Source organism: Callionymus lyra, chromosome 11 (genome assembly GCF_982586985.1).
Source record: "Callionymus lyra chromosome 11, fCalLyr1.hap1.1, whole genome shotgun sequence".
Taxonomy (NCBI): domain Eukaryota; kingdom Metazoa; phylum Chordata; class Actinopteri; order Syngnathiformes; family Callionymidae; genus Callionymus; species Callionymus lyra.
The window spans coordinates 2,692,897-2,716,794 of record NC_141828.1 but is presented as its reverse complement, the minus strand read 5'-3'; the positions used below and the strand labels follow the sequence as shown (position 1 = coordinate 2,716,794).

General features: G+C 42.5%; 3 protein-coding genes and 1 pseudogene across 4 annotated transcripts; all 4 read left to right on the top strand.

Moving 5' to 3' along the window:
* Window positions 1–2,928: 2,928 nt before the first annotated feature.
* On the top strand, window positions 2,929–5,816 carry LOC148068927 (uncharacterized; annotated as a pseudogene). The gene is made up of 2 exons (XR_015712991.1): window positions 2,929–2,963; window positions 4,344–5,816. The product of XR_015712991.1 is annotated as an uncharacterized LOC148068927 (transcript).
* Window positions 5,817–7,860: 2,044 nt separating this feature from the next.
* On the top strand, window positions 7,861–11,486 carry LOC148068926 (uncharacterized). Its single transcript, XM_087802602.1, has 2 exons — window positions 7,861–7,895; window positions 9,291–11,486. The coding sequence occupies exons 1-2, from the start codon at window positions 7,874–7,876 to the stop codon at window positions 10,373–10,375; spliced, it is 1,107 nt and encodes a 368-aa protein (XP_087658728.1). The 5' UTR covers window positions 7,861–7,873; the 3' UTR covers window positions 10,376–11,486.
* A 341-nt stretch (window positions 11,487–11,827) lies between these two features.
* Window positions 11,828–14,557, top strand: LOC148068925 (uncharacterized). The gene is made up of 2 exons (XM_087802589.1): window positions 11,828–11,854; window positions 12,697–14,557. The coding sequence occupies exons 1-2, from the start codon at window positions 11,833–11,835 to the stop codon at window positions 14,025–14,027; spliced, it is 1,353 nt and encodes a 450-aa protein (XP_087658715.1). The 5' UTR covers window positions 11,828–11,832; the 3' UTR covers window positions 14,028–14,557.
* Window positions 14,558–19,456: 4,899 nt separating this feature from the next.
* Window positions 19,457–23,111, top strand: LOC148068924 (uncharacterized). The gene is made up of 2 exons (XM_087802599.1): window positions 19,457–19,479; window positions 20,880–23,111. The coding sequence occupies exons 1-2, from the start codon at window positions 19,458–19,460 to the stop codon at window positions 22,040–22,042; spliced, it is 1,185 nt and encodes a 394-aa protein (XP_087658725.1). The 5' UTR covers window position 19,457; the 3' UTR covers window positions 22,043–23,111.
* The last annotated feature ends 787 nt before the right edge of the window (window positions 23,112–23,898 follow it).

Sequence of the window (23,898 nt, the reverse complement as noted above, 5' to 3'; positions counted from 1 at the left end):
GTTGCTAACAGGCGTTTGATTCATTCTGTGTCTTTCACCACTTTTCCATGTGTTACTGGGGGATCTGTGCATGTACCACATGCTAACTTTTTAGCTGCGGGCGACGTTTATCAGGGGTTACTTGCTGGGTTTCCATCGCTTACTAAACCTGCTTTTTCGGCTGCAGTGGCCCGCCATGGTGTGGAACATTATATTCCGAAGGTTGGTCCTCCAGTGTTTGCACGTGCACGTCGTCTTGATTCCGTGAAAATGGCCATCGCCAAAGAAGAGTTTGCCACCATGGAACGTTTAGGCATAGTCAGGCGTTCTGACAGCCCGTGGGCCTCGCCTCTTCACATGGTACCTAAGCCTGATGGCTCGTGGCGACCGTGTGGCGACTTTCGTCGTCTAAATAACATCACTTCGCACGACCGTTATCCTGTTCCACACATTCAGGACTTTTCTATACACCTAGCCGGTGCTAGTGTGTTTTCAAAAGTGGACCTGCTGCGCGGTTATCACCAGGTTCCGGTGCATGCAGACGATGTAGCAAAGACCGCAGTAATGACCCCGTTTGGGTTATTTGAGTTCCTCCGCATGCCTTTTGGTCTTAAAGGCGCGGCGCAGACATTTCAGAGATTGATGGACTCTGTTTTGTGGGACCTCGCTTTTGTGTTTGTCTATCTTGACGACATATTGGTGGCTAGCGCGTCGGCTGAAGAGCACATAGACCACCTGAAGCAGGTTTTTCAGCGGCTCGAGGAACATGGCTTAATTGTCAATAATACAAAGTGTCAATTTTGTCTGCACGTTATTGATTTTTTAGGCCACCGCGTTTCGGCAGAAGGTGCGGTTCCCTTGCCATTAAAAGTTCAGGCCGTCGCGGAATTTCCCTTGCCCAGCACGACTAAAGGTCTTCAGGAGTTTCTGGGCATGGTCAATTTTTACAATCGTTTTCTTCCCCATGCCGCCCACATCCTGAAGCCCCTGTACGAGGCTCTGCGCAAGCGGGCAGCTAAGGATCCTATCGACTGGACCCCGGAACGGATCCAGGCCTTCGAGTCGGCCAAATCGGCCTTGGCTCGAGCGACCCTCCTAGCACACCCCAAACCGGCTGCACGTTTATCGTTGTCAACAGACGCTTCGGACATAGCTGTGGTTGAGCAGCGTGTTGGAGGTGTGTGGCAGCCTCTAGCATTTTTTAGCCGCAAGCTTCGAGACAGTGAATGCAGGTACAGTGTTTTCGACCGAGAGTTACTGGCACTGTACCTGGCTACACGCCATTTTCGGTTCTTGCTCGAAGGTCGGCCTTTCACCGCGTACGTGGATCATAAACCTTTGACGTTTGCTATGTCGAAGGTCTCTGAGCCCTGGTCAGCCCGTCAACAGCGCCATCTTGCCGCCGTTTCAGAATTCACGACTGACATTCGACATGTAGCTGGGAAGTCTAACCACGTGGCGGATTGTTTGTCACGTGCGCTGGTGTGCCCTGTTCAGCTGGGGTTTGATGTCTCAGCCATGGCTGCTGACCAAAGCCACCGACCCAGATATTGTTTCTCTCCAATCGGGAGATACAAGCCTTAAGCTTGAGGAAGCTGTGGTTCAAGAAGGTGGTCCCGTGCTCCTCTGCGACGTTTCTACCGGTCGCCCACGGCCCCTTGTTTTCCGATAGCTTGGCGTCGTCGTGTTTTCAATTCGGTACACTCCCTCTAACATACCGGGGTTAAGGCATCAGTCAAGATGGTCAGTGCTAGATTTGTCTGGCCAGGGCTACGCAGGGATGTTAAGGAGTGGGCAGCCGCTTGTGTTGCGTGTCAGCGGGCTTGAGCCTTTTCCTATTCCCGCCAAGAGGTTTGATCATGTGCATGTGGACTTGGTTGGTCCATTGCCGCCGTCGCAGGGTTTCACTCACCTGTTCACCATGGTGGATAGAACCACTCGGTGGCCTGAAGTTGTCCCTCTTTCCTCCACGACCTCTGCAGACGTTGCCCGAGCGTTCCTCTCAACCTGGGTTGCTCGTTTTGGGGTGCCCTCTGATATAACATCCGACAGGGGCCCTCAATTCGTTTCAGAGTTGTGGTCGACACTAGCGAGATCCTTAGGCGTGCAGACACACCGCACTACAGCGTACCACCCGCAGTCGAACGGCATGTGCGAAAGGTTCCAGCGGTCGTTAAAAGCAGCCTTACGCGCTACGCTTGCAGATTCGAACTGGGTGGATCTTACCCTGGGTTCTGCTCGGGTTACGTTCCGCTCCGAAAGAGGATCTTGAGGCATCTGCCGCGGAGTTGGTCATTGGACAGCCCCTGCGCATCCCTGGGGGATTTTTGCCTGTTAACTCTGCTCCACAGTTCCGTGTGACCGATAGTTCGGACAGTGTTAGGGTCCCGGGACCTGTTCATCACTGTTTCCCTAAAATATTTGTGCCTGTTCAGCTACAGAACGCTCTTTTTGTTTTTGTGCGTCATGATGCGCACCGCACACCACTTCAACCGCCATACGATGGACCTTTTAGGGTACTTGAGCCAGGCCCAAAGTATTTTGTGTTTGTGTGTGTGGGGGGGTGGTGTGGCGGGCACTAGGACCTGCGCGGTTTTATCTCACCCATCAGGGTAGTGTGTTCGGGACAAACAGTCCAGTTTGGTTTTGCTGAGTGAAGAATAAAGTTGTGTTTTACATCATCCCTTGCTTCTTCACTCCTACCACAATTCGTTTAATAATAGCGATGTGTACAAAATACTAATGAAGTAAACAAAGATCAGATGTTCGTCACGTGTTTATTTCATAACAGCACAATAAGTTTAAAATCATTGTACACTTGATTGACACTGTAGGTTGAACGTGTTTGGTCTTTGAGAGAGAACCGTAGTGGCGTCATCAAGTTCGCGACGCCGCGCATGCGCAGCCAGGATAGTGTATGATGTACTGACAGGATCCACATCCCCGAGTTTCAAAATCCAAGATGGCGGCGCGCATTGTCAACAGTGAGTTGAGCTCCTGTAATGTTGTGTTTATTCCACTTTAACTAGTGTTTTCACCACTACGTCGGTCGAGTCTACATTCTTGTTCGACGCATATGTATAGAAGTGTTTCTGAAGTGTTTTAAATGTATATGTAAACTATAATGCGGACAGTGCTAACAGTGGCTAACGCTAGCTAACACTGTTATTGTAGTGAAATATAGAGAGAAATATCATTAAAACTGTTGTTCGAAATGTATTTGAGCCGAATGTTCACCGAGAGAATTCATTAATATTGTTGCCTTATTGTTTTTATTATTACGTTTTGGGGAAACAGTGATTTTAAATATCGTGACTTTATTTTAAATCTCAAACAAAAGGAAACGCATTTTTGCTAAAATAAAAAGTGTTTTTACAGGCTTCTAACATCGTTAAACGCTTATTGTGAAACCTATACATCTCTTTACCAGGTCTCTAGGAAAACAAAGTTGAGTTTACAATATTTTAACTTATATATTTCACAACAAACTCACCATCAACAATGATATCTTCTGTGTAATTGTTCTATATTCACATTTAAAACAGAATACAATGGAATATATCTCTTCTAGTCTAACAAAACAAATACTGAGGTAGTACAATCTTGAGAATAAACTCGCTGGTGAAATATGTGTAAGAATATAAATGTCTAAACACTGTGTTGTATAACTTTTATTTGTCTTCACTCTTGTTGCTTAAGAACTATTCTGAGCTTTAAAGTGAACATATTGTCTTGCGGTGACTATTAAATCCATCTTAGGATTCATAATGCACTATAATAAGTCACGATGTCTCGATCCAGATTTTTCAGTCCATCCAATAGTTTGAGCGATTAGTTTCACTGACACTCGATGTACATATGCTTCAGCTGAGAACATGAATCTATGGAATATTTTTGTACAACGTAACAAGTAAAAAAACACAAAAAAGGTTAAAATGTTAAATTGTTAACAATGCTTAGAACACAATTTACTATTATTATTCATTCATTCTCTTATGGGGATCACAGGGGGGCTGGAGTCTGTCCCAGCTTCTTGGGGCAAGAGACGGGGGACACCCTGGACAGGACGCCAGTCTGTCACAGGACACACAAAGACACAATTATTCACATTTAATTTTAAAGATCTTCCACAGTGGGCAGTCCTTAGTTAGCGTTTATTTCCCCGAAGTTACATGATTTATTGCCAATGACCGTTTAAGTTGTTTTCTTGGCTCCGGTCTGTTGTATAACTTTCCTCTTTTGGTGTAAACACATCCCATAAAATAGACACAGGGGAGCAGGTCAGGACTTGAGCTTCCCACACGACAGGAACTCAAAGAAAGAAGGAATGATCCAGAGACTGAAGTGTGTTTGTGTCCCTGTAGATGTTCTGCAGGTGCTGGTAAAGGAAGAAGAAGTTTCTAGTGAGGAGCAGGAGGAGTGCAGCTCCAGTCTGAGTCATGAGGAACAAGAACCTCGTGTCTTCAAAAGAGAAAACGAAGTTTCCTTCACTCCTGTCCATGAGAAGGTTAAAGATGAAGAAGATGAAGGAGAGTCTTTGACCAGCTGGACAATCAAAGACATCAAAATAGAAGCTGATGAAAAAGAATGTGGAGGACCAGAACCAGACTTGAATTCAATTCTACTCTCTGACCACCAGAGGTCACCGTCTTCTGAATCTGACACTGATGACAGTGAAGACTGGAGAGAAACCAGTGACTCTCTGTCAACTTCAAACTCTGTGAAGAATCGGATGGTTGCTGTCAGCAAAAAGAAAGATGATCAGAGGTCAGTGACCTGTTCTGAGTGTGGGAAGAAATGTCCCTCAAAGTTTCACCTGAAGATACACATGCGGATTCACACTGGAGAAAAACCTTGCATCTGCTCTGAGTGTGGCAAAGGTTTTACAACTAGTGGAGGCCTGAAGGCACATTTGAGAATTCACACTGGAGAAAAACCTTACGTCTGCTCCCAGTGTGGTAAATATTTTACAAACAGTGGAGGCCTGAAAGCACATGTGAGAATTCACACTGGAGAAAAACCTTACCTCTGTTCTGAGTGTGGTAAAGGTTTTACAACTAGTGGAGACCTGAAGTTACATGTGAGAGGTCACTCTGGAGAAAAACCTTACATCTGCTCTCATTGTAACAAAGGTTTTACACGTAGTTCATCTTTAACGACGCATTTGAGAGTTCACTCTGGAGAAAAACCTTACGTCTGCTCCCAGTGTGGCAATTTTTTTACAACTAGTGGAGGCCTGAAGGCACATTTGAGAATTCACACCGGAGAAAAACCTTACGTCTGCTCCCAGTGTGGTAAATATTTTACAAACAGTGGAGGCCTGAAAGCACATGTGAGAATTCACACTGGAGAAAAACCTTACCTCTGTTCTGAGTGTGGTAAAGGTTTTACAACTAGTGGAGAGCTGAAGTTACATGTGAGAGGTCACTCTGGAGAAAAACCTTACATCTGCTCTCAATGTAACAAAGGTTTTACACGTAGTTCATCTTTAACGACGCATGTGAGAATGCACACTGGAGAAAAACCTTACATCTGCTCTCAGTGTGGTAAAGGTTTTACAAGTAGTGGAGACCTGAAGGTACATTTGAGAATTCACACTGGAGAAAAACCTTACATCTGCTCTCAGTGTGGTAAAGGTTTTACAAGTAGTGGAGGCCTGAAGGCACATTTGAGAATTCACACTGGAGAAAAACCTTACGTCTGTTCTCAGTGTGGTAAAGGTTTTATAATTAGGGGAGACCTGAAAGCACATGTGAGAATTCACACTGGAGAAAAACCTTACATCTGCTCTCAGTGTGGTAAAGGTTTTACAACTAGTAAAGGCTGTACTAAACACATGAGACTTCACTCTGGAAAGTCTTAAGATGCACATACAAGTATTACACCGCAATATAATCCAAGTGTGTTTTGTAAAACTATACAACTGTAGTTGGAATATATCTATGGAATATACATAACAACCATGAACTGGAGAACCTTGCGCCCTCTGACCACCACAGATGACACCATTTGTCTCATCTTAAGAACTGATCATTTAAGAAATGGTAATTATTTAACACCTCTCACAACTGAACTGAGTAAAACTGATCTGATTGATACCAGCAGGAAGTTAATATTGCTGCTGGTTATGTACAGACGCATCCCTCTATTCAGGGGTCATGTGTCCTTCATGAATGAATGAGACGATCTATAGATGCATGGATGTGTAAACCTCCTGAGGATGTTTGATGTAACATTGTGTAACATTATACATGACAATCAGATTTACTGATTTGATGAACAATTTTAAACAAATTTCGTCATTATCTGTTTCTCCCTGATTTGAAAGTGTTTTTACAGGAATTCAGAGTCTTCAAAATCAAATCTTATGTACTAGTCTTTTGAAATAAATGGTTGTAGAATATCCTAAAGTGATCTTTTTTTGATATTAACGTTGTTCTCCTGAAGTAACTTTATCGGTGTTTCATTTAATTTTCAGAATTGTTGTAATAAAATTGTCAAACAATCTTAAAGTCAACTTCACTCAGAAAACCAGTGTAGCAGCAAACACAGGATTGAAGTTGATCCATAATCTCTCCGTCATCGTCGGCCCTGATGGACATCGATGCATGTTCGTGTGTGACTTTCTTTCTCTTGTGTTTTTACAGATAATATATTTAAATACATTTTAAAATACTTTGGGTTTAATATTGAATCACAAAGAAAGCTTAAGATGTATAACAATGTTTTAATAATTCAATTACTGTCGTCTTTTGTCGCCTCTGTGGTAATTACACTGTTTTTACTCTTGTTTCATTGAAATATGCAAATGTACACGTCATCTGCAGGCTGTGAACATGTTGTTGACACATCTGTTGCCATAACAACTGCAGCAGCACCAACTTTTTTATCCTGTTTATGAGACATATCTGACAGAAATGAAGCAACTTAACAAGAAACATCAAGAAATTAAGAACGTATAACATCAGCAATATCTGATCAAATTAGATCATGTAAAGGTGATAAAGTTGTATCAACTTATTTGAAGGTTTCTGTGTGTGTGAGGATCTACTATCACCACTTCGAGGAATACGTGATGCCAAAGAAGAACACCCTATTTGCCAGATCCAGGTTTCATGAGAAAGTGCAGGGTAACACAGAAACAACAGTTTGTCACGGAGCTGAAGCTGCTGGTGAAAGACTGTGTTTGCAAGTGAGGATGAGATGATCCGCGACCGCGTCGTGTTTGGAATCAACTCAGAGTGAGAGAGAAACCTTTGAACCTTCAGAAGTGACTTGGAGAAAGCAGTGGACGTTGCTAGAGCACACGAACTCTCTCAGGCACAGATGAGAACCATCAACGTCATCATCAGTGCGACGTCACAAATCAAAAAGCACTGCAACCATGGCAACCCACAGACACGACGGTGGACAGAGGCGCTAGTTTTGTACGTCATCAAATGCTACTTTAGAAATCACTGAATAAAAATAAAGCTCATTATAAATCAATTCATTTCAAACAGACTATGGTTTGTATCGTACAGTTAGTCAACGTTTATATTTGGATTCTATTATTCTCTGTCCAAACATTTATTTATGATTCGTTTAATAATAGCGATGTGTACAAAATACGAATGAAGTAAACAAAGATCGGATGTTCGTCACGTGTTTATTTCATAACAACACAATAAGTTTAAAATCATTGTTGGACAACTTTGACTCCACGTTAAAGAGTTTTTAAACCGCTTTCAAGTAAATCCCGCGCATGCGCAGCCCGGATACTGTAGGTTGAACGTGTTTGGTCTTTGTGAGAGAACCGTAGTGGCGTCATCAAATTCGCGACGCCGCGCATGCGCAGCCAGGATAGTGTATGATGTACTGACAGGATCCACATCCCCGAGTTTCAAAATCCAAGATGGCGGCGCGCATTGTCAACAGTGAGTTGAGCTCCTGTAATGTTGTGTTTATTCCACTTTAACTAGTGTTTTCACCACTACGTCGGTCGAGTCTACATTCTTGTTCGACGCATATGTATAGAAGTGTTTCTGAAGTGTTTTAAATGTATATGTAAGCTATAATGCGGACAGTGCTAACAGTGGCTAACGCTAGCTAACACTGTTATTGTAGTGAAATATAGAGAGAAATATCATTAAAACTGTTGTTCGAAATGTATTTGAGCCGAATGTTCACCGAGAGAATTCATCAATATTGTTGCCTTATTGTTTTTATTATAACGTTTTGGGGAAACAGTGATTTTAAATATCGTGACTTTATTTTAAATCTCAAACAAGAGGAAACGCATTGTTACTAAAAATGAGTGTTTTTTCAAAAGTGTTTTTACAGGCTTCTAACATCGTTAAACGCTTATTGTGAAACCTATACATCTCTTTACCAGGTCTCTAGGAAAACAAAGTTGAGTTTACAATATTTTAACTTATATATTTCACAACAAACTCACCATCAACAATGATATCTTCTGTGTAATTGTTCTATATTCACATTTAAAACAGAATACAATGGAATATATCTCTTCTAGTCTAACAAAACAAATACTGAGGTAGTACAATCTTGAGAATAAACTCGCTGGTGAAATATGTGTAAGAATATAAATAATGTCTAAACACTGTGTTGTATAACTTTTATTTGTCTTCACTCTTGTTGCTTAAGAACTATTCTGAGCTTTAAAGTGAACATATTGTCTTGCGGTGACTATTAAATCCATCTTAGGATTCATAATGCACTATAATAAGTCACGATGTCTCGATCCAGATTTTTCAGTCCATCCAATAGTTTGAGCGATTAGTTTCACTGACACTCGATGTACATATGCTTCAGCTGAGAACATGAATCTATGGAATATTTTTGTACAACGTAACAAGTAAAAAAACACAAAAAAGGTTAAAATGTTAAATTGTTAACAATGCTTAGAACACAATTTACTATTATTATTCATTCATTCTCTTATGGGGATCACAGGGGGGCTGGAGTCTGTCCCAGCTTCTTGGGGCAAGAGACGGGGGACACCCTGGACAGGACGCCAGTCTGTCACAGGACACACAAAGACACAATTATTCACATTTAATTTTAAAGATCTTCCACAGTGGGCAGTCCTTAGTTAGCGTTTATTTCCCCGAAGTTACATGATTTATTGCCAATGACCGTTTAAGTTGTTTTCTTGGCTCCGGTCTGTTGTATAACTTTCCTCTTTTGGTGTAAACACATCCCATAAAATAGACACAGGGGAGCAGGTCAGGACTTGAGCTTCCCACACGACAGGAACTCAAAGAAAGAAGGAATGATCCAGAGACTGAAGTGTGTTTGTGTCCCTGTAGATGTTCTGCAGGTGCTGGTAAAGGAAGAAGAAGTTTCTAGTGAGGAGCAGGAGGAGTGCAGCTCCAGTCTGAGTCATGAGGAACAAGAACCTCGTGTCTTCAGAAGAGAAAACGAAGTTTCCTTCACTCCTGTCCATGAGAAGGTTAAAGATGAAGAAGATGAAGGAGAGTCTTTGACCAGCTGGACAATCAAAGACATCAAAATAGAAGCTGATGAAAAAGAATGTGGAGGACCAGAACCAGACTTGAATTCAATTCTACTCTCTGACCACCAGAGGTCACCGTCTTCTGAATCTGACACTGATGACAGTGAAGACTGGAGAGAAACCAGTGACTCTCTGTCAACTTCAAACTCTGTGAAGAATCGGATGGTTGCTGTCAGCAAAAAGAAAGATGATCAGAGGTCAGTGACCTGTTCTGAGTGTGGGAGAAAATGTCCCTCAAAATCTGACCTAAAGATACACATGCAGATTCACACTGGAGAAAAACCTTACATCTGCTCTCAGTGTGGCAAAGGTTTTACACGTAGTTCATCTCTAAAGACGCATTTGAGAGTTCACTCTGGAGAAAAACCTTACGTCTGCTCCCAGTGTGGCAAAGGTATTACAAGCAGTGGAGGCCTGAAGGCACATGTGAGAATTCACACCGGAGAAAAACCTTACGTCTGCTCCCAGTGTGGTAAATATTTTACTAACAGTGGAGGCCTGAAAGCACATGTGAGAATTCACACTGGAGAAAAACCTTACGTCTGTTCTGAGTGTGGTAAAGGTTTTACAACTAGTGGAGACCTGAAGTTACATGTGAGAGGTCACTCTGGAGAAAAACCTTACATATGCTCCTATTGTAACAAAGGTTTTACACGTAGTTCATCTTTAACGACGCATGTGAGAATGCACACTGGAGAAAAACCTTACATCTGCTCTCAGTGTGGTAAAGGTTTTACAAGTAGTGGAGACCTGAGGGCACATTTGAGAATTCACACTGGAGAAAAACCTTACGTCTGCTCTGAGTGTGGTAAAGGTTTTACAACTAGTAAAGGCTGTACTAAACACATGAGACTTCACTCATCAAATCTTATGTACTAGTCTTTTGAAATAAATGGTTGTAGAATATCCTAAAGTGATGTTTTTTTATATTAACGTTGTTCTCCTGAAGTAACTTTATCGGTGTTTCATTTAATTTTCAGAATTGTTGTAATAAAATTGTCAAACAATCTTAAAGTCGACTTCACTCAGAAAACCAGTGCAGCAGCAAACACAGGATTGAAGTTGATCCATAATCTCTCCGTCATCGTCGGCCCTGATGGACATCGATGCATGTTCGTGTGTGACTTTCTTTCTCTTGTGTTTTTACAAATAATATATTTAAATACATGTTTAAATACTTTGGGTTTATTATTGAATCTCAAAGAAAGCTTAACATGTATAACAATGTTTTAATAATTCAATTACTGTCGTCTTTTGTCGCCTCTGTGGTAATTACACTGTTTTTACTCTTGTTTCATTGAAATATGCAAATGTACACGTCATCTGCAGGCTGTGAACATGTTGTTGACACATCTGTTGCCATAACAACTGCAGCAGCACCAACTTTTTTATCCTGTTTATGAGACATATCTGACAGAAATGAAGCAACTTAACAAGAAACATCAAGAAATAAAGAAGGTATAACATCAGCGATATCTGATCAAATTAGATCATGTAAAGGTGATAAAGTTGTATCAACTTATTTGAAGGTTTCTGTGTGTGTGAGGATCTACTATGACCACTTCGAGGAATACGTGATGCCAAAGAAGAACACCCTATTTGCCAGATCCAGGTTTCATGAGAAAGTGCAGGGTAACACAGAAACAACAGTTTGTCACGGAGCTGAAGCTGCTGGTGAAAGACTGTGTTTGCAAGTGAGGATGAGATGATCCGCGACCGCGTCGTGTTTGGAATCAACTCAGAGTGAGAGAGAAACCTTTGAACCTTCAGAAGTGACTTGGAGAAAGCAGTGGACGTTGCTAGAGCACACGAACTCTCTCAGGCACAGATGAGAACCATCAACGTCATCATCAGTGCGACGTCACAAATCAAAAAGCACTGCAACCATGGCAACCCACAGACACGACGGTGGACAGAGGCGCTAGTTTTGTACGTCATCAAATGCTACTTTAGAAATCACTGAATAAAAATAAAGCTCATTATAAATCAATTCATTTCAAACAGACTATGGTTTGTATCGTACAGTTAGTCAAAGTTTAGATTTAGATTCTATTATTCTCTGTCCAAACATTTATTTATGATTCGTTTAATAATAGCGATGTGTACAAAATACTAATGAAGTAAACAAAGATCGGATGTTCGTCACGTGTTTATTTCATAACAACACAATAAGTTTACAATCATTGTTGGACAACTTTGACTCCACGTTAAAGAGGAAATCCCGCGCGTAGGTTGAACGTGTTTGGCGTCATCAAGTTCGCGACGCCGCGCATGCGCAGCTAGGATAGTGTATGATGTACTGACAGGATCCACATCCCCGAGTTTCAAAATCCAAGATGGCGGCGCGCATTGTCAACAGTGAGTTGAGCTCCTGTAATGTTGTGTTTATTCCACTTTAACTAGTGTTTTCACCACTACGTCGGTCGAGTCTACATTCTTGTTCGACGCATATGTATAGAAGTGTTTCTGAAGTGTTTTAAATGTATATGTAAACTATAATGCGGACAGTGCTAACAGTGGCTAACGCTAGCTAACACTGTTATTGTAGTGAAATATAGAGAGAAATATCATGAAAACTGTTGTTCGAAATGTATTTGAACCGAATGCACTATAATAAGTCACGATGTCTCGATCCAGATTTTTCAGTCCATCCAATAGTTTGAGCGATTAGTTTCACTGACACTCGATGTACATATGCTTCAGCTGAGAACATGAATCTATGGAATATTTTTGTACAACGTAACAAGTAAAAAAACACAAAAAAGGTTAAAAAGTTAAATTGTTAACAATGCTTAGAACACAATTTACTATTATTATTCATTCATTCTCTTATGGGGATCACAGGGGGGCTGGAGTCTGTCCCAGCTTCTTGGGGCAAGAGACGGGGGACACCCTGGACAGGACGCCAGTCTGTCACAGGACACACAAAGACACAATTATTCACATTTAATTTTAAAGATCTTCCACAGTGGGCAGTCCTTAGTTAGCGTTTATTTCCCCGAAGTTACATGATTTATTGACAATGACCGTTTAAGTTGTTTTCTTGGCTCCGGTCTGTTGTATAACTTTCCTCTTTTGGTGTAAACACATCCCATAAAATAGACACAGGGGAGCAGGTCAGGACTTGAGCTTCCCACACGACAGGAACTCAAAGAAAGAAGGAATGATCCAGAGACTGAAGTGTGTTTGTGTCCCTGTAGATGTTCTGCAGGTGCTGGTAAAGGAAGAAGAAGTTTCTAGTGAGGAGCAGGAGGAGTGCAGCTCCAGTCTGAGTCATGAGGAACAAGAACCTCGTGTCTTCAGAAGAGAAAACGAAGTTTCCTTCACTCCTGTCCATGAGAAGGTTAAAGATGAAGAAGATGAAGGACAGTCTTTGACCAGCTGGACAATCAAAGACATCAAAATAGAAGCTGATGAAAAAGAATGTGGAGGACCAGAACCAGACTTGAATTCAATTCTAATCTCTGACCACCAGAGGTCACCGTCTTCTGAATCTGACACTGATGACAGTGAAGACTGGAGAGAAACCAGTGACTCTCTGTCAACTTCAAACTCTGTGAAGAATCGGATGGTTGCTGTCAGCAAAAAGAAAGATGATCAGAGGTCAGTGACCTGTTCTGAGTGTGGGAGAAAATGTCCCTCAAAGTTTCACCTGAAGATACACATGCGGATTCACACTGGAGAAAAACCTTACATCTGCTCACAGTGTGGTAAAGGTTTTTCAACTAGTGGAGGCCTGAAGGCACATTTGAGAATTCACACCGGAGAAAAACCTCACGTCTGCTCCCAGTGTGGTAAATATTTTACAAACAGTGGAGGCCTGAAAGCACATGTGAGAATTCACACTGGAGAAAAACCTTACGTCTGCTCCCAGTGTGGTAAATATTTTACAAACAGTGGAGGCCTGAAAGCACATGTGAGAAGTCACACTGGAGAAAAACCTTACGTCTGTTCTGAGTGTGGTAAAGGTTTTACAGCTAGTGGAGGACTAAAGATACATGTGAGAGTTCACTCTGGAGAAAAACCTTACATCTGCTCTCATTGTAATAAAGGTTTTACACGTAGTTCATCTCTAACGACGCATGTGAGAATGCACACTGAAAAAAAACCTTACATCTGCTCTCAGTGTGGTAAAGGTTTTACAACTAGTGGAGACCTGAAGGAACATTTGAGAATTCACACTGGAGGAAAACCTTACGTCTGCTCTGAGTGTGGTAAAGGTTTTACAACTAAGAGAGACCTGAAAGTACATGTGAGAATTCACACTGGAGAAAAACCTTACGTCTGTTCTGAGTGTGGTAAATGTTTTACAACTTGCGGAAACCTGAAGATACATGTGAGAGCTCACTCTGGAGAAAAACCTTACATCTGCTCTCATTGTAATAAAGGTTTTACATGTAGTTCGTCTCTAATGACGCATGTGAGAATTCACACTGGAGAAAAACCTTACATCTGCTCTCAGTGTGGTAAAGGTTTTGCAACTAGTAGCCGCTGTACGAAACACATGAGACTTCACTCTGGAAAGTCTTAAGAGGCACATACAAGTATTTCACCGCAATATAATCCAAGTGTGTTTTGTAAACCTCTACAACTGTAGTTGGAATATATCTATGGAATATACATAACAACCATGAACTGGAGAACCTTGCGCCCTCTGACCACCACAGATGACACCATTTGTCTCATCTTAAGAACTGATCATTTAAGAAATGGTAATTATTTAACACCTCTTACAACTGAACTGAGTAAAACTGATCTGATTGATACCAGCAGGAAGTTAATATTGCTGCTGGTTATGTACAGACGCATCCCTCTATTCAGGGGTCATGTGTCCTTCATGAATGAATGAGACGATCTATAGATGCATGGAAGTGTAAACCTCATGAGGATGTTTGATGTAACATTATACATGACAATCAGATTTACTGATTTGATGAACAATTTTAAACAAATTTCGTCATTATCTGTTTCTCCCTGATTTGAAAGTGTTTTTACAGGAATTCAGAGTCTTCAAAATCAAATCTTATGTACTAGTCTTTTGAAATAAATGGTTGTAGAATATCCTAAAGTGATGTTTTTTTGATATTAACGTTGTTCTCCTGAAGTATCTTTATCGGTGTTTCATTTAATTTTCAGAATTGTTGTAATAAAATTGTCAAACAATCTTAAAGTCAACTTCACTCAGAAAACCAGTGCAGCAGCAAACACAGGATTGAAGTTGATCCATAATCTCTCCGTCATCGTCGGCCCTGATGGACATCGATGCATGTTCGTGTGTGACTTTCTTTCTGTTGTGTTTTTACAGATAATATATTTAAATACGTTTTAAAATACTTTGGGTTTAATATTGAATCGCAAAGAAAGCATAAGTATAACCATATTTTAGTAATAAATTACTGTCGTCTTTTGTCGCCTCTGTGGTAATTACACTGTTTTTACTCTTGTTTCATTGAAATATGCAAATGTACACGTCATCTGCAGGCTGTGAACATGTTGTTGACACATCTGTTGCCATAACAACTGCAGCAGCACCAACTTTTTTATCCTGTTTATGAGACATATCTGACAGAAATGAAGCAACTTAACAAGAAACATCAAGAAATAAAGAACGTATAACATCAGCAATATCTGATCAAATTAGATCATGTAAAGGTGATAAAGTTGTATCAACTTATTTGAAGGTTTCTGTGTGTGTGAGGATCTACTATGACCACTTCGAGGAATACGTGATGCCAAAGAAGAACACCCTATTTGCCAGATCCAGGTTTCATGAGAAAGTGCAGGGTAACACAGAAACAACAGTTTGTCACGGAGCTGAAGCTGCTGGTGAAAGACTGTGTTTGCAAGTGAGGATCAGTGCGACGTCACAAATCAAAAAGCACTGCAACCATGGCAACCCACAGACACGACGGTGGACAGAGGCGCTAGTTTTGTACGTCATCAAATGCTACTTTAGAAATCACTGAATAAAAATAAAGCTCATTATAAATCAATTCATTTCCAACAGATTATTGTTTGTATTGTACAGTTAGTCAACGTTTATATTTAGATTCTATTATTCTCTGTCCAAACATTTATTTATGATTCTGTGGCGGGCACTAGGACCTGCGCGGTTTTATCTCACCCATCAGGGTAGTGTGTTCGGGACAAACAGTCCAGTTTGGTTTTGCTGAGTGAAGAATAAAGTTGTGTTTTACATCATCCCTTGCTTCCTCACTCCTACCACATTGGTGACCCCGTTTCTGAGCATGTTTGGTGACGAAGACCACGGAGTTTCCTCCTCGGACATGTCTCGCTCACCTGCGCAGCCTGCCCCGCCTCCGCTGTTTAACTCCCGGACTTCTGGCAAAGTGATCCCGCGTCCTGGTTCCAGCATGTCGAGGCGCTGTTTCACCTTCGCGGAGTTAATGACGATGACTCCAAGTATTACCTGGTCGTGTCTGCACTCGATCAACAGACGACTCGTCGCTCCATGGCGCTGCTTCGAGATCCTCCACAGCGTCACAAGTATGTCGCGCTCAAAGATCTTCTGCTCCGGAGGTTTTCTCTCTCGGCGGCGGAGAGGGCAGAACGACTGCTGTCCTTGTCGGGTCTGGGCGACGGGTTGGCGGTGGATTTGATGGACAGTATGCTTTTATTACTGGGACCAGATGAAGGTGGATTTCTTTTTCTTCATTTATTTCTGCGTCAACTTCCTCCTCCTGTGCGCGCTGCACTTGCAAACTCTGCGTGCTTGACCGCGGGAGACTGTCGTGGTCTGGCCGAAGAAGCGGATCGTGTTCTGCTGGCGACCACACAGTTCCACGTGCAGAGTGTCTCCACTGTTCCGGAGGTCGGCGACGCTGGAGTGGTGGCGGGAGTGAGAAAGAGGCGCGAGAGCAGCTGGTGTCATTTCCATCAGCGTTTTGGCCGCAAAGCACGACGATGTGTTCCACCTTGCTCTTTTGAGGCTTCGGGAAACGCCAGCGCCAGCACCCAGTAGCAGCTGTGTGTTCTGGTGACCATGAAGAGCTGCTGTTCATCAAAGATTCAGTCTCTGGGACTCGTTTTTTGGTGGACTCGGGTTCACAGAAAAGTTTGCTCCCTGCGACCCACCGGGACTTAAAGACTCAGGGATGTGGGTTGCAGTTGAGCGCAGCAAATGGATCAAGCATCTCAACTTTTGGATCAAGGTTCGTGACTGTGAATTTTCAGGGACACACATTCAAGTGGGACTTTGTAGTAGCTTCTATTACTGTTCCTATTATTGGCGCAGACTTCCTGTGTGCAAATGGGTTACTTGTAGATGTTGCTAACAGGCGTTTGATTCATTCTGTGTCTTTCACCACTTTTCCATGTGTTACTGGGGGATCTGTGCATGTACCACATGCTAACTTTTTAGCTGCGGGCGACGTTTATCAGCGGTTACTTGCTGAGTTTCCATCGCTTACTAAACCTGCTTTTTCGGCTGCAGTGGCCCGCCATGGTGTGGAACATTATATTCCGAAGGTTGGTCCTCCAGTGTTTGCACGTGCACGTCGTCTTGATTCCGTGAAAATGGCCATCGCCAAAGAAGAGTTTGCCACCATGGAACGTTTAGGCATAGTCAGGCGTTCTGACAGCCCGTGGGCCTCGCCTCTTCACATGGTACCTAAGGCTGATGGCTCGTGGCGACCGTGTGGCGACTTTCGGCGTCTAAATAACATCACTTCGCACGACCGTTATCCTGTTCCACACATTCAGGACTTTTCTATACACCTAGCCGGTGCTAGTGTGTTTTCAAAAGTGGACCTGCTGCGCGGTTATCACCAGGTTCCGGTGCATGTAGACGATGTAGCAAAGACCGCAGTAATGACCCCGTTTGGGTTATTTGAGTTCCTCCGCATGCCTTTTGGTCTTAAAGCCGCGGCGCAGACATTTCAGAGATTGATGGACTCTGTTTTGTGGGACCTCGCTTTTGTGTTTGTCTATCTTGACGACATATTGGTGGCTAGCGCGTCGGCTGAAGAGCACATAGACCACCTGAAGCAGGTTTTTCAGCGGCTCGAGGAACATGGCTTAATTGTCAATAATACAAAGTGTCAATTTTGTCTGCACGTTATTGATTTTTTAGGCCACCGCGTTTCGGCAGAAGGTGCGGTTCCCTTTCCATTAAAAGTTCAGGCCGTCGCGGAATTTCCCTTGCCCAGCACGACTAAAGGTCTTCAGGAGTTTCTGGGCATGGTCAATTTTTACAATCGTTTTCTTCCCCATGCCGCCCACATCCTGAAGCCCCTGTACGACGCTCTGCGCAAGCGGGCAGCTAAGGATCCTATCGACTGGACCCCGGAACGGATCCAGGCCTTCGAGTCGGCCAAATCGGCCTTGGCCAAATCGCCATCTTGCCGCCGTTTCAGAATTCACGACCGACATTCGACATGTAGCTGGGAAGTCTAACCACGTGGCGGATTGTTTGTCACGTGCGCTGGTGTGCCCTGTTCAGCTGGGGTTTGATGTCTCAGCCATGGCTGCTGACCAAAGCCACCGACCCAGATATTGTTTCTCTCCAATCGGGAGATACAAGCCTTAAGCTTGAGGAAGCTGTGGTTCAAGAAGGTGGTCCCGTGCTCCTCTGCGACGTTTCTACCGGTCGCCCACGGCCCCTTGTTCCGATAGCTTGGCGTTGTCGTGTTTTCAATTCGGTACACTCCCTCTCACATCCCGGGGTTAAGGCATCAGTCAAGATGGTCAGTGCTAGATTTGTCTGGCCAGGGCTACGCAGGGATGTTAAGGAGTGGGCAGGCGCTTGTGTTGCGTGTCAGCGGGCTTGAGCCTTTTCCTATTCCCGCCAAGAGGTTTGATCATGTGCATGTGGACTTGGTTGGTCCATTGCCGCCGTCGCAGGGTTTCACTCACCTGTTCACCATGGTGGATAGAACCACTCGGTGGCCTGAAGTTGTCCCTCTTTCCTCCACGACCTCTGCAGACGTTGCCCGAGCGTTCCTCTCAACCTGGGTTGCTCGTTTTGGGGTGCCCTCTGATATAACATCCGACAGGGGCCCTCAATTCGTTTCGGAGTTGTGGTCGACACTAGCGAGATCCTTAGGCGTGCAGACACACCGCACTACAGCGTACCACCCGCAGTCGAACGGCATGTGCGAAAGGTTCCACCGGTCGTTACAGACGCTTGCAGATTCGAACTGGGTGGATCGATTACCCTGGGTTCTGCTCGGGTTACGTTCCGCTCCGAAAGAGGATCTTGAGGCATCTGCCGCGGAGTTGGTCATTGGACAGCCCCTGCGCATCCCTGGGGGATTTTTGCCTGTTAACTCTGCTCCACAGTTCCGTGTGACCGATAGTTCGGACAGTGTTAGGGTCCCGGGACCTGTTCATCACTGTTTCCCTAAAATATTTGTGCCTGTTCAGCTACAGAACGCTCTTTTTGTTTTTGTGCGTCATGATGCGCACCGCACACCACTTCAACCGCCATACGATGGACCTTTTAGGGTACTTGAGCCAGGCCCAAAGTATTTTGTGTTTGTGTGTGTGGGGGGGGGGGGGGGTGGTGTGGCGGGCACTAGGACCTGCGCGGTTTTATCTCACCCATCAGGGTAGTGTGTTCGGGACAAACAGTCCAGTTTGGTTTTGCTGAGTGAAGAATAAAGTTGTGTTTTACATCATCCCTTGCTTCTTCACTCCTACCACAATTCGTTTAATAATAGCGATGTGTACAAAATACTAATGAAGTAAACAAAGATCAGATGTTCGTCACGTGTTTATTTCATAACAACACAATAAGTTTAAAATCATTGTTGGACAACTTTGACTCCACGTTAAAGAGGAAATCCCGCGCATGCGCAGCCCGGACACTGTAGGTTGAACGTGTTTGGTCTTTGAGAGAGAAGCGTAGTGGCGTCATCAAGTTCGCGACGCCGCGCATGCGCAGCTAGGATAGTGTACGATGTACTGACAGGATCCACATCCCCGAGTTTCAAAATCCAAGATGGCGGCGCGCATTGTCAACAGTGAGTTGAGCTCCTGTAATGTTGTGTTTATTCCACTTTAACTAGTGTTTTCACCACTACGTCGGTCGAGTCTACATTCTTGTTCGACGCATATGTATAGAAGTGTTTCTGAAGTGTTTTAAATGTATATGTAAACTATAATGCGGACAGTGCTAACAGTGGCTAACGCTAGCTAACACTGTTATTGTAGTGAAATATAGAGAGAAATATCATTAAAACTGTTGTTCGAAATGTATTTGAGCCGAATGTTCACCGAGAGAATTCATCAATATTGTTGCCTTATTGTTTTTATTATTACGTTTTGGGGAAACAGTGATTTTAAATATCGTGACTTTATTTTAAATCTCAAACAAGAGGAAACGCATTGTTACTAAAAATGAGTGTTTTTTCAAAAGTGTTTTTACAGGCTTCTTACATCGTTAAACGCTTATTGTGAAACCTATACATCTCTTTACCAGGTCTCTGGGAAAACAAAGTTGAGTTTACAATATTTTAACTTATATATTTCACAACAAACTCACCATCAACAATGATATCTTCTGTGTAATTGTTCTATATTCAGATTTAAAACAGAATACAATGGAATATATCTCTTCTAGTCTAACAAAACAAATACTGAGGTAGTACAATCTTGAGAATAAACTCGCTGGTGAAATATGTGTAAGAATATAAATAATGTCTAAACACTGTGTTGTATAACTTTTATTTGTCTTCACTCTTGTTGCTTAAGAACTATTCTGAGCTTTAAAGTGAACATATTGTCTTGCGGTGACTATTAAATCCATCTTAGGATTCATAATGCACTATAATAAGTCACGATGTCTCGATCCAGATTTTTCAGTCCATCCAATAGTTTGAGCGATTAGTTTCACTGACACTCGATGTACATATGCTTCAGCTGAGAACATGAATCTATGGAATATTTTTGTACAACGTCAAAGTAAAAAAACACAAAATAAGTTAAAAAGTTGGGGTTAAATTGTTAACAATGCTTAGAACACAATTTACTATTATTATTCATTCATTCTCTTATGGGGATCACAGGGGGGCTGGAGTCTGTCCCAGCTTCTTGGGGCAAGAGACGGGGGACACCCTGGACAGGACGCCAGTCTGTCACAGGACACACAAAGACACAATTATTCACATTTAATTTTAAAGATCTTCCACAGTGGGCAGTCCTTAGTTAGCGTTTATTTCCCCGAAGTTACATGATTTATTGACAATGACCGTTTAAGTTGTTTTCTTGGCTCCGGTCTGTTGTATAACTTTCCTCTTTTGGTGTAAACACATCCCATAAAATAGACACAGGGGAGCAGGTCAGGACTTGAGCTTCCCACACGACAGGAACTCAAAGAAAGAAGGAATGATCCAGAGACTGAAGTGTGTTTGTGTCCCTGTAGATGTTCTGCAGGTGCTGGTAAAGGAAGAAGAAGTTTCTAGTGAGGAGCAGGAGGAGTGCAGCTCCAGTCTGAGTCATGAGGAACAAGAACCTCGTGTCTTCAGAAGAGAAAACGAAGTTTCCTTCACTCCTGTCCATGAGAAGGTTAAAGATGAAGAAGATGAAGGAGAGTCTTTGACCAGCTGGACAATCAAAGACATCAAACTAGAAGCTGATGAAAAACAATGTGGAGGACCAGAACCAGACTTGAATTCAATTCTACTCTCTGACCACCAGAGGTCACCGTCTCCTGAATCTGACACTGATGACAGTGAAGACTGGAGAGAAACCAGTGACTCTCTGTCAACTTCAAACTCTGTGAAGAATCGGATGGTTGCTGTCAGCAAAAAGAAAGATGATCAGAGGTCAGTGACCTGTTCTGAGTGTGGGAGAAAATGTCCCTCAAAATGTCACCTGAAGATACACATGCGGATTCACACTGGAGAAAAACCTTACATCTGCTCTCAGTGTGGCAAAGGTTTTAAAATTGATTCACACCTGAAGGCACACATGAGAAGTCACACTGGAGAAAAACCTTACATCTGCTCTCAGTGTGGCAAAGGTTTTACAACTAGAGGAAGCCTCAAGACACACGTGAGAATTCACACTGGAGAAAAACCTTACGTCTGTTCTGAGTGTAGTAAAGGTTTTACAACTAGTGGAGGCCTGAAGACACACGTGAGAATTCACACTGGAGAAAAACCTTACGTCTGTTCCGAGTGTGGTAAAGGTTTTACAACTAGTGGAGACCTGAAGGCACATTTGAGAATTCACACTGGAGAAAAACCTTACGCCTGCTCTCAGTGTGGTAAACATTTTACAACTAGCGGAAGCCTGAAGATACATGTGAGAATTCACTCTGAAGAAAAACCTTACATCTGCTCTTATTGTAATAAAGCTTTTACACGTAGTTTATCTCTAAAGACGCATGTGAGAATTCACTCTGGAGAAAAACCTTACATCTGCTCTCATTGTAATAAAGGTTTTACACGTAGTTTATCTCTAAAGATGCATGTGAGAATTCACACTGGAGAAAAACCTTACATCTGCTCTCAGTGTGGTAAAGGTTTTACAACTAGTAAAAGCTGTACGAAACACATGAGACTTCACTCTGGAAAGTCTTAAGAGTGTAGTAGTTTTATATTCCTTATAAAAAGGTTTATTTTCAGAACGTCTAAGTTCTGGTAGATTTAACTTTAAAATTGCCTCTAGGTAAGATTTACCTGAAGAAAAGGGACACCACCCTTGTTTTATAGTGCAAGGGAAACTATTACATTTACGTGTATAATAATTAATTAATTGGCCTAATTAATTAACTATGAAACACTGGTTTAAATCAATCTCATTTAACTGAAGTTACTTCTTTTTTGTCGTGATTATCTGTTCTTTACTGAGTAAGAGGCTCTTAAATTGACCGTTAATTACACCAAAATAGAGACGGGAACAACGACATGAAGTTTAATACATTTATTTAAAAGGCATGAATAATGAATGACAAAAATTAGTATGTTATGGCAAGGTTGGAACCGAGAATAAAAACGAAAAAGGGAAAAGAATCGTTTACTAAATTTTAATGGACTACCCGCATATTAAACAACGCAGACACAAATCAATTTGTTCAAGATGAAGTGATCAGCTTCTTACTTGACGGTAGATGTTGAATGGAGGTTTAGGCAGCAGCTGGAGACCAGATGAAGGTGTCAAGCGAGTGGATGCCAACGGAGCTGGAGGTGAGGATGGGGATGAAGGAGATGACGATGAGGATGACAGTCAGGAACGAGGGGATAAAAGTTCTTTCGACGAGGGGGCCAAGCGATTGCGTTCGGTCCACCGAACGTTCCGATGAATCACAGTGTCGGCTTCCTGGTTCTAGACACCTCAACTCACAAAAACTTTGTGGAGTCTGGAAGGATGCTGGAAGCGGGTCCTCAGTTTGGGCTTGCAGGAGCTGAAGTCAGGAGCCCGGAGTTTCGTCTTGAAGGCAAAGTTGGTGATGACCCAGTTTATCATGCGGGAGGTGATAAACTCTGATGTTACAACGTACACCCTGATGTTAAGAGGTACGCTCTTTCTTTAGGAGGAGACAACACGACACTGCTAAGTTGAACAGCAGTTCTTATGCTGAAACTCAGCGATCGTAAAAGGGGCAGACCCTTCTGATTGGTTGACACACAAGAAAAATCAAATGTACATTAAAAATGCTTTAAATTGATTTGTTCTTTCTAGATTCTTTTCCCACGGAGCGCGGACATTAAAACAACACCAAACATGACACATTTAGGAAAAGGATTAGCAAAAAGAAGGTTTTGATAATGATTAATTCTATTCATATATTTCATATGTGATTTCTTTCTTCATTTTGATAACTTCAAACACCTTGCACGTAGATCCATTCACTTACAAGTATATTTCTTTAAGCAGGTAATAAACATTTCAATGAATATAATCCAAGACACACAAACACACATTTTGCCTGTGAAGACATCTGTTGATGGTTTCAGTGGTGAATAGCATTTTCACAGACTCTGCATCTGCTGGAAGCCATAATCTTCCTTTTATCTGATTCTTGTTGGTCAGAATCTCGCATGAAGTGTTGTTGACCTCGGTCAACGAAAGTTTTGTTTGACCATTTGTCAAACTTCTTACCCTTCTTGCTTTGGGAACTCGGGCTAAAGGAACGTATGGCCTTGAACTATCACCCTTCCTGCTGTGATTACTCAGGCAACTATTGTGAAATGCCAAACCCACCTGGTCTGGTGTTGTCTTAACTTGGAGGAATGTTGACACATATCCTGGGGGGGGATTATATATATATATATATATATATATATAGTTCATTAAAGAGGCACATAAAAGTATTACACCGCAATATAATCCAAGTGTGTTTTGTAAAACTCTACAACTGTAGTTGGAATATATCTATGGAATATACATAACAACCATGAACTGGAGAACCTTGCGCCCTCTGACCACCACAGATG

Excerpts from the sequence above, each read along its gene's own strand:
- LOC148068926 (XM_087802602.1), top strand. The coding sequence starts at position 7,874 with ATGGCGGCGCGCATTGTCAACA. Across the intron at positions 7,896-9,290 it reads GGCGGCGCGCATTGTCAACA|ATGTTCTGCAGGTGCTGGTA; the intron begins GTGAGTTGAGCT and ends GTGTCCCTGTAG.
- LOC148068925 (XM_087802589.1), top strand. The coding sequence starts at position 11,833 with ATGGCGGCGCGCATTGTCAACA. Across the intron at positions 11,855-12,696 it reads GGCGGCGCGCATTGTCAACA|ATGTTCTGCAGGTGCTGGTA; the intron begins GTGAGTTGAGCT and ends GTGTCCCTGTAG.
- LOC148068924 (XM_087802599.1), top strand. The coding sequence starts at position 19,458 with ATGGCGGCGCGCATTGTCAACA. Across the intron at positions 19,480-20,879 it reads GGCGGCGCGCATTGTCAACA|ATGTTCTGCAGGTGCTGGTA; the intron begins GTGAGTTGAGCT and ends GTGTCCCTGTAG.